At 44.4% G+C, this 15,692-nt stretch overlaps 1 protein-coding gene across 1 annotated transcript; it reads right to left on the minus strand.

Moving 5' to 3' along the window:
• Nucleotides 1-2,776: 2,776 nt before the first annotated feature.
• On the minus strand, nucleotides 2,777-14,614 carry LOC118392577 (pendrin-like). The gene is given in 19 exon segments (XM_052460686.1): nucleotides 2,777-3,053; nucleotides 3,398-3,451; nucleotides 6,932-7,037; nucleotides 7,151-7,243; nucleotides 7,334-7,361; nucleotides 7,363-7,401; nucleotides 7,933-8,039; nucleotides 8,268-8,354; nucleotides 8,444-8,521; nucleotides 8,610-8,723; nucleotides 10,617-10,658; nucleotides 10,661-10,769; nucleotides 11,138-11,220; nucleotides 11,578-11,730; nucleotides 11,997-12,161; nucleotides 12,351-12,547; nucleotides 12,746-12,856; nucleotides 13,172-13,311; nucleotides 14,505-14,614. Coding segments are annotated over 19 exon segments (2,007 nt in total). The 3' UTR covers nucleotides 2,777-2,862.
• Between the last annotated feature and the right edge of the window lie 1,078 nt (nucleotides 14,615-15,692).

A 15,692-nucleotide genomic window follows, 5' to 3' on the forward strand; every position in this document is an offset into this window, starting at 1 on the left:
ACAGTCTCTCTGTCTTCAGCGCGATCTCAGCTTTCAATGGGGCTTCTCATTGTGAGAATCGTGCGCTCACGAGAGTTTTGGCGGCCGAAACCTTTCGGTCACACGAAAAAACAGGTCACTTTTATGCACGCTCTGCTCAGGTCCTGTCTTTTTTCCAAGATCGATTATACAATGCATGCGTTTCTGTTCGTCCTCACGATTGCTGTACACCTTTATAACATGTTAAAGCTTGATTATGAAGTTAGTTTGACAAGTTTAATTGACATATAATATGTAAGTTCGATTTTGGTGTGCATCCACTTGACTTTTTCAACCGGCTACATTTCATTTACAGACGCTTTTAAATGTCATGTGTGCATACATTCTACGTGTTTGAGAACCCACTACCCTGGCGTTAAAGACACAGACTGCAAAACTAAACGCTGTTTTTGGAAAGTATAATTCCTTCCAAGACTTCTGATGGAAGAACAGCAAAGGTAAGGTAATATTTCAGTGGTACATGTGGGTTTATGTGGACTCCAAGATAGAGGAGCCATAATACTACTTTTTGAGCGCCGACTCATAGTATAGCCTAGTGAACGAAACCTGTAACGTTAAAAATAAATGTAACACAGCGATTGCATTCAGAAGAAGTGTATCTAACTATATATATGTAGAACATGCATATTTAGTCAAAGTTTATGATGTGTATTCCTTGTTAGCTGACGTTATCTGCCGGAGCTATCGTCATTTCTCAGGACATTTGAGTAGCATTTTTGAACGATGCATCATTGTAAACAGAGATTTATGGATATATATAGCATATTATTGAAAAAAACATAAATGTACTGTGTAACATGTTATATTACTGTCATCTGATGAAGATTTCAAAAGGTTAGTGCATTATTTTTCTTTTAATCCTGCGTTTGTTGATTGCATATTTTTTTCAACTTGGCTATGCAAATTAGCTGTGTCTTCGGTGGTGGTTTGACATAAATATGTGCTATGTTTTCGCCGTAAAACATTTTAGAATGTTTGCTGGGTAGATAAACAATGTGTTTATCTTTCATTTGAGCCATTGGACTTGTTAATGTGTGGAGGTTAAATATTTTTAGGAATATTTTTGCGTTCCATGCGCCACCTTCCAGCTGAACGTGGGGGGTGTTCCAAAATTGTAACCCTAGTCCCCTTCTGGTTAATGGCCTTAATAAAAAGCAACCAACAAAACCCTTTAAACCAGAGAGGAAGAGGAAATGCGAAAGGTTTTACTCTGCCCAAAATCTGTCCACAAAAATAAGCCAACGAAGTGAGGAATTTTTGTATCAAATTTGGTCAACAAAAAATGGAATTGATCATTTGCTATGGGAGGCTTATTTGATCGAATAGAAGTTTCATGATGCTCAGAATGCAAGTTACTCAAAAACAACTTTATATCGGAGTTGTGCCTGTTATCAGAGATGGATAGACTCATCATGGATATAACTCATTTTAGCATGGACATTGCCATTGAGGGCTTTCACCGTTTTACACTAATCAACTGGATGGGGATTCCTATGAGTTGGGTTGCCTGGCTACCTAAACTCCTTGCTCCAGCCAAACACTTACTCCACGCCCGCAGATGTTATTTTCTTCTCTGCAATTAGTCTGGATCTAAGTAACTCCTCGACAATTTCTAGAATGGAAATCCGTTTTAGACCATCTGATTGGTTCCAAAAACCGATGGGTTGGCCCAGAGCCAGAACACACGTGGGTAAAGCGGTGTTTGAAAATTCGTTATTGGCTTTGATACTCCTCTTGCTTAGAGATGATCTAATCGCCGAGGACTTGTTTTGTAAAACACCCCTCATTTTGACATCACCGCAAACAACTTCAATGATGGCAGTCTCAGACTGAAGTATGTAGCAAATGATAGAGCAGCGGAACAATTTAGTTTGAGTCATCAGGCAATGAGTTGGGAGAAATCAGCTAATGAATAAAAAAAACTTTAAAATGGAGATAGATGGATAAAACAGAAGTGTCTCTCCTTCCCTCTTCCAGGTTCAGCCGAGGTCCTCTGATGTCCCTTCCGCCCCATGGGAGTGCTCATCTCGGGAGGGAGGAAACTGACTGTTTATAACACAGATCAACTGCGACTGCGCGGATGAGCAGGACTTCTGTATTCCTGCATTTGTTCTTCCGAAAGCCCTCGACACAAACAATGGTCCTGTTGTCGAAATGCGCCCAAGGAAAAGGACATGTCTAACTCCTGTTGTACTTCATCCCTATTGATATTATTTACACTTGTAAAAGAGAAAGGCCTTGACATAGCAGAGCGTTTACAATAATATAAATATATACATCTAAATTAGTTTATTATTCATTGATATAATTAAGACACTTTACGGTTGTTAAAGAGAGATATCAATGATCGGCTGCCTCAAATCACCCTCTTAGTCCACCCCAACGTTACACTCAGTTGGCTAAGTGTAGCTTCCCCTGAGTTTGAGCTGTAGTCTGGGGAAAATCCATCGTCAGTGTCCCCTGATTTGACCGTGGTCCCTTCTGGAAAGTAATCTATACTGGTTGATCCTCCGTTCACAGAGAACACAGATACACAGTCAGCTCTTCTGCGTTTCTGTGTTAATTGGAGACGCCATGGATTGCCTATGGATGAGAGACTTGGATGGATAATGGACAAAATTATGGCTGTCAAACATTCCGATGCGATTGACAATAAAAGAGAATGGAGTGATGAATAGTTCTCACTCCATACTGGTTGTCATAGGTCTCAATCAGGTCCTCTTCCTCAGTGAAAGGTGGTGGCTCCTTGCAGTCCTGCCTTAGAGAAAGCTGGCAAAGACAAGATAGCAAGGTAAATACAGTCTTTAGTCAGTTGTTTGAGCATCAATTAAAATAAGAGAATAATCCACAGATTTCCTGGTCCCTCACCCCCTCAACCATGGCATCCTGCATGCTCCCATTGGCTGTCTCCAGTTTGATGAAGAGGATGGCATCGTGGACCGAGAGAAAGAGGAGATCTCGTATGACCTCCAAGTCGAAGAAGGCCAATGCTTCCATTTTCCATACAATTCCATCTGGAGTGTTAGATGCGAGTTAGAGAGACCACTAGCAACAGCAAAGAACCCAATGCAGAAGGCAGGGGCTGTCCAGTGCTGAAACAGACTGGCACAGACACCACCAGTTATCAGAATGTAAACCTCCAAGCAGGCCAACAAAACACAACCATTATTATGACATGGACATTTTGATAGTACAATCTGCTTTTAGTTCATTCTAATCCACTTGGCAGCATTGAACAAACATTTTACAGCAGAATACTTTGTAAGAAAGTAATAGCACCGTCCCGATAACACTGCTTACTATATGCTCAAGACTTTAAATAGTGACATATACTGTATTTTTTCATCCCAAACCGTACCGTCACAGCCTGCGATGTAGACGTTGACTCCGATGCGTAGGAACTCGTTAATGACTTGTAGAGGACAGAGGGGGGTAGATTAGTGTGACACCATGCCATTTATCTCACAGGGTTAAGCTCTGATATCACTAAACACACAAACCCTCTAAACACACAAGCACATTCCTGTGCCCTGAGATTGCTACAGTAAACAAAACAGCCACAAGGCATTATTTAAAGTACACTGCTCAAAAGAATTAAGGGAACACTAAAATAACACATCCTAGATCTGAATGAATAAAATATTCTTATTAAATACTTTTTTCTTTACATAGTTGAATGTGCTGACAACAAAATCACACAAAAATTATCAATTGAAATCAAATTTATCTACCCATGGAGGTCTGGATTTGGAGTCACACTCAAAAATAAAGTGGAAAACCACACTACAGGCTGATCCACTTTTGATGTAATGTCCTTAAAACAAGTCAAAATGAGGCTCAGTAGTGCGTGTGGCCTCCACGTGCCTGTATGACCTCCCTACAATGCCTGGGCATGCTCTTGATGAGGTGGCGGATGGTCTCCTGAGGGATCTCCTCACAGACCTGGACTAAAGCATCCGCCAACTCCTGGACAGTCTGTGGTGGATGGAGCGAGACATGATGTCCCAGATGTGCTCAATTGGATTCGGGTCTGGGGAACGGGCGGGCCAGTCCATAGCATCAATGCCTTCCTCTTGCAGGAACTGCTGACACACTCCAGCCACATGAGATCTAGCATTGTCTTGCATTAGGAGGAACCCAGGGCCAACCGCACCAGCATATGGTCTCACAAGGGGTCTGGCAGTCAGGCTACCTCTGGCGAGCACTTGGAGGGCTGTGCGGCCCCCCAAAGAAATGCCACCCCACACCATGACTGACCCACCGCCAAACCGGTCATGCTGGAGGATGTTGCAGGCAGCAGAACGTTCTCCACGGCGTCTCCAGACTCTGTCACGTCTGTCACATGTGTTCAGTGTGAACCTGCTTTCATCTGTGGCCAGTGGCGAATTTGCCAATCTTGGTGTTCTCTGGCTAATGCCAAACGTCCTGCACGGTGTTGGGCTGTAAGCACAACCCCCACCTGTGGACGTCGGGCCCTCATACCACCCTCATGGAGTCTGTTCCTGACCGTTTGAGCAGACACATGCACATTTGTGGCCTGCTGGAGGTCATTTTGCAGGGCTCTGGCAGTGCTCCTCCTCCTCCTCCTTGCACAAAGGCGGAGGTAGCGGTCCTGCTGCTGGGTTGTTGCCCTCCTACGGCCTCCTCCACGTATCCTGATGTACTGGCCTGTCTCCTGGTAGCGCCTCCATGCTCTGGACACTACGCTGACAGACACAGCAAACCTTCTTGCCACATCTCGCATTGATGTGCCATCCTGGATGAGCTGCACTACCTGAGCTACGTGTGTGGATTGTAGTCTCATGCTACCACTAGAGTGAAAGCACCGCCAGCATTCAAAAGTGACCAAAACATCAGCCAGGAAGCATAGGAACTGAGAAGTGGTCTGTGGTCTCCACCTGCAGAACCACTCCTTTATTGGGGTTGTCTTGCTAATTGCCTATAATTTCCACCTGCTGTCTATTCCATTTGCACAACAGCATGTGAAATTTATTGTCAATCAGTGTTGCTTCCTAAGTGGACAGTTTGATTTCACAGAAGTGTGATTGACTTGGAGTTACATTGTGTTGTTTAAGTGTTCCCTTTATTTTTTTGAGCAGTGTAGTATTCTGAGGCTGTTGAACTGGGGAGGACCACCCTCCTCAGTGAATTTCATAAAAATGTGAAACTACAATTGGGCGTGCAAAATCATTCAGCCCCCTTAAGTTAATACTTTTTTGCTGCGATTACAGCTGTAAGTCGCTTGGGGTATGTCTCTATCAGTTTTGCACATCGAGAGACTGACATTTTTTCCCATTCCTCCTTGCAAAACAGCTCGAGCTCAGTGAGGTTGGATGGAGAGCATTTGTGAACAGCAGTTTTCAGTTCTTTCCACAGATTCTCGATTGGATTCAGGTCTGGACTTTGACTTGGCCATTCTAACACCTGGATATGTTTATTTTTGAACCATTCCATTGTAGATTTTGCTTTATGTTTTGGATCATTGTCTTGTTGGAAGACAAATCTCTGTCCCAGTCTCAGGTCTTTTGCAGACTCCATCAGGTTTTCTTCCAGAATGGTCCTGTATTTGGCTCCATCCACCTTCCCATCAATTTTAACCATCTTCCCTGTCCCTGCTGAAGAAAAGCAGTCCCAAACCATGATGCTGCCGCCACCATGTTTGACAGTGGGGATGGTGTGTTCAGGGTGATGAGCTGTGTTGCTTTTACGCCAAACATAACGTTTTGCATTGTTGCCAAAAAGTTCAATTTTGGTTTCATCTGACCAGAGCACCTTCTTCCACATGTTTGGTGTGTCTCCCAGGTGGCTTGTGGCAAACTTTAAACAACACTTTTTATGGATATCTTTAAGAAATGGCTTTCTTCTTGCCACTCTTCCATAAAGGCCAGATTTGTGCAATATACGACTGATTGTTGTCCTATGGACAGAGTGTCCCACCTCAGCTGTAGATCTCTGCAGTTCATCCAGAGTGATCATGGGCCTCTTGGCTGCATCTCTGATCAGTCTTCTCCTTGTATGAACTGAAAGTTTAGAGGGACGGCCAGGTCTATTTAAAAACATATATTTAAATAAAAATGTCCAGCAAAGTTTTTTTTGCCTGGGCACAGATAGCTGATGTGTTGTGCACTGATGTCCACAAACGAAGGGAAAAGGTGAGAGAGAAAGAGCGTGTAGATGCAAAAAGGAATTATACAACTTATACAAATGATCATGCTGTTTGTATGTGATTGCTATGAAAGTGAACTGTTTTTGCATGTGATCAGGGCTGTATTCATTCCACCCATTTTGTTGAAAAAAACGTGTCTTAAACGGAAGCAAACGTAACGAAAGAGGGATAAACATACCTAAATTCGTCCAAAAGAATTTGTAACTGTTTGACTACTGATTACACCCTAAATCAGATAGATGCATGCAAGATTGTGCGATGCAGTATTGAATGAGTCATTGTCTGTCACCTTGATTATTGTCATTTTTCTCTCGATCTGTGTTGTAAACTGTCCTGATGGGTATAGGGAAACGTTTTGTATCATGTAGTGGCCTAAACCTATCGCTGTTAGATTGAGCTGCGTGAATGGAATATGAATGACAATCATCCAATATGCTGTGATAGTAATAAGGCCATGTTCATTAAAGAAAAATCATCCTCCCTCATCTTAAACGTCACCGACCTCCACTGAACCATACAGGGGGTATTTGTTCCTTTAGTTGTGTCATTTGTGCATTGTCATGAGCTGGGGCACTGTGTATAAGCTGTGAGATGATGCCTCGTCATACAGTAGATCACTAGCTCAAATGATGTCAGAAAGATGACTCACTATAACACTGTAGTAAGGGATGTTTTGGGATCTTTTGTCTTTGAATGAACTGTATGTAATGTTATCAATAATCAGACTGTATCGTACCTCTGTCGCCCTCAGTTTCCCTTTCTTTATGAGCTTGTGAATCTTCTTGAGGGCCTTATTCCTCTTCTTGAACACTCTGCCAGAGTCAAACCCCACCTGCATGTCAAAGGTCAAATGCACAACAAACTTTCATCTTGCCTGCTTGTAGAATGATAAGGCCTATCCACAATCTATACAATGCCAAGGGGAAATATAACGAGTTCAATCACCGTGGCTCTCAATCGCTCTTTGAAGTAGTCAATGTTGGCAAAGTAGATGGGAGCATTGCACTTAAAAATCTTAATTCCGGGAACTTCTGTAATCTGAAAGAGAAAGGCCTAATTATTGCATTTATTTCTGGCATCCATTCCTGGTATATATTAATTAGAGTTCAAACATATCAGATGTCTTACATTCTTGTAGTCTTTCATGTTCCTGTATGTTTGTGCCGGGTATGTTTCCAAGTGTAGAGCATGCAGGACTATTTTTTTATAAATAAAATATATTTTTCTTAATGCAATCCTAATAATTTCTATTTTGTTGTCGGACAATATAAATAATGACCGTTTAAACTAGGACACATCGAGCATATGAATCCTATAATGTCTTTGCAGTTATTTTTAATGCGCATTTGCTTTATGTTATACATCAGTGGGTTTGGGAAAGTCGATATTTCTAATGACACGAGCTGATGACTTCAAAGCCATCCTGATAGCCTTTGATTACAGAAGAGGCCTGCTCAGTGTTACTCAGTCTCGCCGACTGACGTTTATAGACTCTTATCTACGCAGCGGCGAAGAGCATGTGGTCAAACACGCAAGCCAGGGAAGTCTTTTGATCTTCTGATTCAGGGTTAATGGATTTACAATACAGGGTAGATACTGTAGTGTACACAACAATATCTACATCAAAATATGACATCTAATCTAGGCCTTCCCAGAATGCATCTAGTAACGTATGTGATTGGTACTATGTAGTGTGTTACGTGCTATAGGTGTTATGTGTCACTCACAACTGTGTCCTGACCAACACAGTTCCCATCTCAAACAGCAGGCCAGCCGGCAGTCCCACGTCCAGTCCCGACACCACAGAAGCCAGGCAGGTCGCCAGCCAAATGAACTGGGAAATTAACAAGTTTCAGTTTTAACTCATGATGAGATCCAGCAGAGAAAGTCCTAGTTCAATTGTTACATTGAAGTGAAATACAGTGACATCAACACACTGCAGTATCTTTACTGCCAGTGATTACATAAAGTTATTCCATGTACACCAAGTTGATCATGCTTTTATGTCATCTACAGTACGTCAGGGGATTGAATGTGGACGGCGCTCTACAGTGTTGCTCACACAGTCTGCTCTGTTCTGTCTCCACAGTGTGGGCACCTGCATGAACATTCCATTCAGGTTGGCGATGACGATGGCTGCCAGCACTGACTGTGGGACCAATACAGAGCTGGATAAGTTGTGTTAGTCTACACCAATCCCATTTCACACTCTGCATGATCATTGATCCCTTTCCTAACCTTCTGCAGGGGTTCCAAGAGGTGCCCCAGAGCCAGGATATCAATCATTACCATCACAGCTGAGATTATACCAGCCATCTGTAGGAGTAGTGTACACGTTTGTAACGGCACCAGTGATTGTGTGTGTGTGTGTGTGTTTCTAGCCTATAAGTACTGTATAATGTACCTGACTCTTGCCACCGGTGCTCTCCTGTACAGTGGTGCGGGACAGTGCAGTGCGTGCCACAAAGCCAGAGAAGCAGCCACAAAACACATTGCTGAACCCGAACGCTATCAGCTCCTAGGACACACAGGGAGACAGCCTGGTCAATCTACTGCAAATGACACATGGAGCATCACACACGTTACAGCTGAGAAACCAGTGTCAATCTGCAAATGTTTATGACGATTCTCGTTGGTGGAAGGAGTGGAGGACCAAAATGCAGCATGGTAAGTATTCGTGATATTTTAATTGAAAAACTGTGGACATGCGGGAGACTCCGGCAGCGCCGTAGTGAAGGGCGACTCCGGCAGCTCAGGACAGACGGGCGGCTCTGGCAGCTCAGGACAGATGAGTGAACCTGGAGGGAGGAGACGGAGAGACCTGGGGAGACCTACTGTAGGCCTGGTGTGTGGAGGAGGCACCGGATGGACCGGGCTGTGGGGGAGCACTGGAGCTCTGGTGCGCAGCCTTGGCACCACTCCTCCAGGCTGGATGACCACTTTAGCTCGGACCCTCCAGAGTGCAGGCACAGGTTCAACCGGGCTGTGGGTGAGCACTGAAGATCTGGTGCATACCACTCGCACCTCTCCCTTAGGCTCAACGCCCACATTCACCCGGCATGGGCGGAGCGCAGGCATAGGACGCACTGCACCCTCCCAGCTCCCTGGAGACACAGCACGCAGAGCCGGCGCAGGATACCCTGGGCCGAAACTGCATACTGGAGACCAGACACGCTGAGCTGGCACAACACACCCTGGCTGGATGCCCACACTCGCATGGCACTTGCGGGGGGCTGGCCTATAGCGCCTTGGGCTATGAGCGCGTACTGGCGACACCGTGCGCTTGACCGCATAACACGGTGCCTGACCAGTACTGCGCTTCCTCTGGTAAGCCGGAGGATTGGGCTCAGGTCTCCAACCTGACCCTGCAACACTCCCCGTGTGCCCCCTCCCAATTTTGAGGGGGCTGCCTCTCGTGCCTGTCGCGCTGCCGTGCTACCTCCTCATATCGCCGCCGCTCAGCTCTCGCTGCCTCCAGTTCTTCCTTGGGGTGGCGATATTCCCCAGTCTGTGCACAGGGTCCCTTACGGTCTAAAATCTCCTCCCATCCCCATGAGTCCAGAGAACGCTGCTGCTCGATACCACGCTGCTTGGTCCTTGGTTGGTGGGTGTTTCTATAACGATTCTCGTTGGTGGAAGGGGGAAAAAAACTGAACACTACACAAAATAACAACGAAGCGAAAACTAAACAGTTCTGCCAGGTGAACAGACACTAAACAGAAAACAAACACCCACAACCAAAATGGGGAAAACAGGCTACCTAAGTATGATTCTCAATCAGAGACAACGAACGACACCTGCCTCTGATTGAGAACCATACTAGGCCAAACACATAGAAATATAACAACATAGAAAAAAGAACCTAGACTACCCACCCCAACCTAACACAAAGACATAAAAAAGGAACTAAGGTCAGAACGTGACAATGTTGTTCTTGAACATACTGTACCTGTGCTCTGCTGTGATGTCATAGAGACAAGGGCCTGATTCAGAAAACATTTGCGTTGGCGCTAATTTGCAATATACAAATCCGGATTTGGTAGGGAATGTTGAGTTACTGTAAACCCATTGAATGAAGCATTTAAGTGATACTTACTATGAAAACCAACACAGTGTTTTAGTGGTGTCCTGACTATGTGTGTGTCTGTGTGGAGTGACTCCAAAAAGATTTTGGCCACAATGCTCACATTGTTTCAGAGAGACACCACAGGAAGGTCATATTAAACTCTTGGTTATTGACACTCTCACATCACAGGTCAACTCCCACAGCGTGAGAGAAATTTTGCTTAGGGAAAGAACATGATTGGCAGGAAGTTTGGAATGTACTCCACACACACACACACACACACACACACACACACACACACACACACACACACACACACACACACACACACACACACACACACACCTGATTGCCATCAATAGTGTAGCCGTGTTTTGCAGCATATACTGTACCTTGGCCACAGAGACAGCCACTGCATAGCCCACTACCGCTGTAGAGAAACTAGAGCCCAGAATGTTCCACAGCAGCTCTATGTTGGGGGGCTGACCTGGAGCAAACCTGTGGGAAGTTACACAAGTTACATTGGGGAAAATATTTTTTGACAGTTTTGATATTGTGTTCGATTTAGGAAGTGTACAGTACTCAATTTAACTGAATTTAACTCACATTGTTATTTAAATAGTCTTTCAAATTATGTTTGGTATGGTTGGGAACGTTTCTCCATGCCATTTGTTGATATTATTGTTGAAACCATTTGTTAATACTCTGACGGTAACACTACAAGCCAAGGCAGTCTAGTTTGGACAGCGCCTGCTGAATGACTTAAAGAGGAGGACCATACGATTCTAAGTCCGTCAACAAAAAACTCCAGAACATCCTCTGCTTTGGGGACAGGAAACAGGAAGTGCCACAGGAAGGGCTCTCACCCCCTGGGGATGCTGTGCACAATGCTGGCGCCGTAGCACGACTCCAGCGACGTGGCGTAGGAGATTCCAGTGGCAACCACGGTCTGGGAGAGAGGGGGGTGGATTGGGGTGGAGATAGAGACAGTTGGACACAGGAGAGGTGAGAGATGAGTCACTGTTATACTTAAACATGTATCACACATGTTACACATATGGGACATAGTAGATCCATATACAGTCATTTCATCCTTAGGTTATAGTTATTTTATCACTTAGGATGATGTAAATTGGTGGAGAAGTTCTAAAAACACCCCATTAATAGTAGCCCATAATATCCTCAGAATTCTCCGTAGACCCTATGTCTACATGTTTGGATATTCTGCATTTCACAGAATCTCAAACACCGATTGTTATCATTTCAAAACAGTAAAATATGGACCGTGAACCATGCCATTTCCTACCACAATCACTTCGATGGGGATGGGGACAGGAATCTTGTGCCGGAATTTGGTGTTGACCTCTTTTACGGCCATGACGATGACAATGGTGAGCAGCCCGGCCACCAGGTCAGCTCTGTTGGTCTGTCTGATGTTGGTAAACACGTCGATGAGCGTCTAAACAGAGGAATTGGTCATATGTGGTGATCTTTATGTCTGACTCGATCTCTGAGATGTGCATTTAGCTTAATGCAAAGTAGGCCTTCGAATGAACCTAGTTGGATAGAATGACCACTAAATAGAAAGCTCTTTTGTTGTTATTTTGTCAATAACCATGTGTTGTTTAATGGAAAGAAAATTCTAGGCTGTTTTTTTCGGAATGAATTCTCCGACACTAACAGCCTATCAAAAGGGATGTGTGTATTAGAGTACGAGACCCTCACGCAGAGGGTGGAGAAGCAGTCGCTGTGGTTGTTAGTGGGGACGGAGAGGACTATCTTCAGCTGGGAGATGAGGACGTGGAAGGCAGCGGCCGTGGTGAAGCCGCCCACCAGGGGGTCTGACAGTTAACGGACCAGGAAGACCACCTGGAGCAGCCCCATTACCACCTTTATGGGGAGGAACACCTGGTCACCATGGAGATACAGTAGACCACATGACTCTGGATCCAAGTTAAAGGCTATCAGGGCCCAGAGTTGTTCCTCAAGACCTTATATTAATATGAACAGAATGATATCAGATCATTGTGGAACATCAATGTCTTCCTCTTTGCACTGAATCTTTAACTCAATAGTTACCTGGAACAGCCCGACCAGCACAGTCATGGAGGACGCCACCATGATCCTCTGGGCCTCCATGGCCTCCACATCCACCGCAATCCCATCAGCCTCTGTTCCATTCACACCGGTGCCATTCCCAGGAAGCAGGAAGTGGTTATCGGGGGCGAGGGTCAACACGACGGAGCCTACCATTAGACAGGTGACAGGGAAGGGACCTGAGGGGTGGAGAACAGGCAAGGGAGACACCTGATAAGTGCACACGCAATTGATGCCAACTTTGTAAATGCATTGTTACATATATGACTTGATAAGTCTCTGCCTCATTCATTAAACGTCCAATCACAGGAGATGGATGAGTTCATTAGTCATTGGTCAATAGTCAGTCCAAGTGTCAGTCAGGTGAAGGGCCCTACCTACAGAGATGTGTCTGGAGGTGCCCAGCAGGAAGTAGGTGAGGATGGGGAAGAAGGCAGAGTAGAGTCTATAGACTGGAGCCACGGACACAAGCAGGGCATATGCCAGGCCTGTGAGACAAGGAAATATACCCCAGGACATGAGCAGTGTTAGTGTTCTCTCGTCTGTATGAGCATTGACAAGGGGCAACTGCAGCCTGACATGTTTAGTCTGTCAAGATGGATGACTTTCAGTTTCAACAGCATGTTACTTCAAAGAGCACTAAAACAAAACTCTCTAAGCATGAAATGGTTCAAAGCAGCTTGCCATGGGTGATTACAGTAGTGAGGAAAGGAATGCCATTTGGTCACACTGGATAATCAAAAAGTTGCTATTTGTGGAATCTACACTTCGACTACAGTCGGTTTAGAGAAACTGGGACACACCTTGTAAACTGCATACCAGACCAGTGCTAACACCAGAGATGACATCACCGGGAAGCCACTCTCTTATTGGGTATCTGGAGAACCAGTCAATGACAGGAAAGACTCCTTTCACAACCTTCAGGGCCTGGCTACATGAGCAGCTGCATTGGAAAAAACACATATGTAATGTCAAACATTATTACAGTCAGCGTACAGACAGACAGACAGACAGACAGACAGACAGACAGACAGACAGACAGACAGACAGACAGACAGACAGACAGACAGACAGACAGACAGACAGACAGACAGACAGACAGACAGACAGACAGACAGACAGACAGACAGACAGACAGACAGACAGACTTCTCACAGACCAAACATACAAAATGTTGCCTGTCTTCCTTTTTAGGCACAGTCACGTTAGGCTATAGTATCCATGATCCAAAATTAGCACATCTTGTCATGTTATTCAGGTTCTTTGAGAGGAAAACGCCTTCATACATGGTGTCTTTGATTGCGCCAGAGTGTTACAATGGGACAGTTAGACAAAGTTTTGGTCATAAGATCTCTCTCTGTGTTTTTGACCCAGTTGTATTGCGTGTTTCAGCATCGCACCATAGCCAAGAGCATCCTTAGCTTGGTATCACCCCAAAGCTGTCACTAAGGAACAGGGTTACCAACGACATAGCTGTGGCAGGCTAAGAATACATCCAAAACACCAGAGTAAAATCTGGGGAAAGCTAACCCCAGATTATGAAATATATTTTTTAAAGCGCATGTCAGTCTGCAAGTGAATAAGATACACTTCTATGACATAGGAAAACACTGGATGGCCGGGTAGGGATGTGTCTGATATTCTACACCTAATTTGACACCAGAGGCTCGAGTGAAAGATGGAGTTTGTGTTCAACAAATAACAAACTCTCTCTTTCATTAACTGTATATTTACGAGTCAGTAGATCAGAACCAGAGTTCGGGGCTTGTCCCCCAATCAACACCATTGTAAGTCACTTCGAATAAAAGCATCAGCTACATGGCATATATTATTGTCATTGTTATATAAAGGCCACCAACACAGGGCTTTCAAAAGGTGCACTACAGATCAACTTAGATATCCCTCTTTGATAACCTATTTTAATTCAGTGTTTTATTTTAGGATATTTTTAATTCTATTACTTTCATTATTTTCTGAAGAACTGTGTTCACAATTTGACCATGATGTCTGTCCAGTTCGTTTTGCTGTTGGATGAACACACAGTTGCATAAATATTTACAAATCCACAGGTCACAAATGAAAACATTTAAAAAAATAATTATATTTCTACAAAAGTATTATGTCATAATCACTTACCTGATCTCCTTGTGTGAGAGATTCGCTAAATCATTCCCAACCCCCCCAGCTTGTCGGTCTCTGACTCCTCCTTGCAGACCACCAAACACTGGAAGGTCTATGATACTCATATTCAAACAGCATGTTTCTAGCCAAAAGGCATACACAGGGGTAGTTGTAATTATACTGCAACATGCTATATAGTATGCTCTTATTGTAGCATGTACAGGATAGTACTGCTGTCAAATTTTTCTGTTTGATCAACTGACCTCTGACCTTTAACTCCCTCTGGTGGAGATTTAAAATAATGGTAAAACAAATTCAGACGGAAAATAACTACACTGATACGTCTGGCAGGGGCCCCAATTATTCAACACCCTGGATGTTCTGAACAGTTTTGTGACATTTTTGATAATTTATATTAAAAAAAACTGAAACATCACATTTACATAAGTATTCAGACCCTTTACTCAGTACTTTGTTGATGCACTTTTGGAAGCGATTACAGCTTCAATTTTCTCCCATTCTTCTCTGCAGATCCTTGCAAGCTCTGACAGGTTGGATAGGGAGTGTCGCTGCACAGCTATGTTCAGGTCTCTCCAAGGATGTTTGATCGGGTTCAAGTCCAGGATCTGGCTGGGCTACTCAAGGACATTCAGAGACTTGTCCCGAGGCCACTCCTGCGTTGTCTTGGCTGTGTGCTTAGGGTTGTTGTCCTGTTGGAAGGTCAACCTTCGCCCCTGTCTGAGGTGCTGAGCTCTCTGGAGCAGGTTTTCATCAATGATCTCTACTTTTCTCCATTCATCTTTCCCTCGATCCTGACTAGTCTCCGAGTCCCTGCTTTTGAAAAACATCCCCACAGCATAATGCTGCCACCACCATGCTTCACCGTAGGGATGGGATTAGGTTTATTCCAGACATGACACTTGGCATTCAGGGCAAAGAGTTCAATCTTGGTTTCATCAGTCCAGAGAATCTTGTTTCTCATGGTCTGAGAGTCTTTAGGTGCCTTTTGTCAAACACCAAGCAGGCTGTCATGTGCCTTTTACTGAGGAGTGGCTTCCGTCTGGCTACTCTACCATAAAGGCCTAATTGGTGGAGTACTGCAGAGATGGTTGTCCTGGAAGGTTCATCTCCACAGAGGAACTCTGGAGCTCTGTCAGAGTGACCATCGAGTAATTGGTCTCCTCCCTGATCAAGGCCCTCCCC

Source organism: Oncorhynchus keta, chromosome 13 (genome assembly GCF_023373465.1).
Source record: "Oncorhynchus keta strain PuntledgeMale-10-30-2019 chromosome 13, Oket_V2, whole genome shotgun sequence".
Lineage (NCBI taxonomy): Eukaryota > Metazoa > Chordata > Actinopteri > Salmoniformes > Salmonidae > Oncorhynchus > Oncorhynchus keta.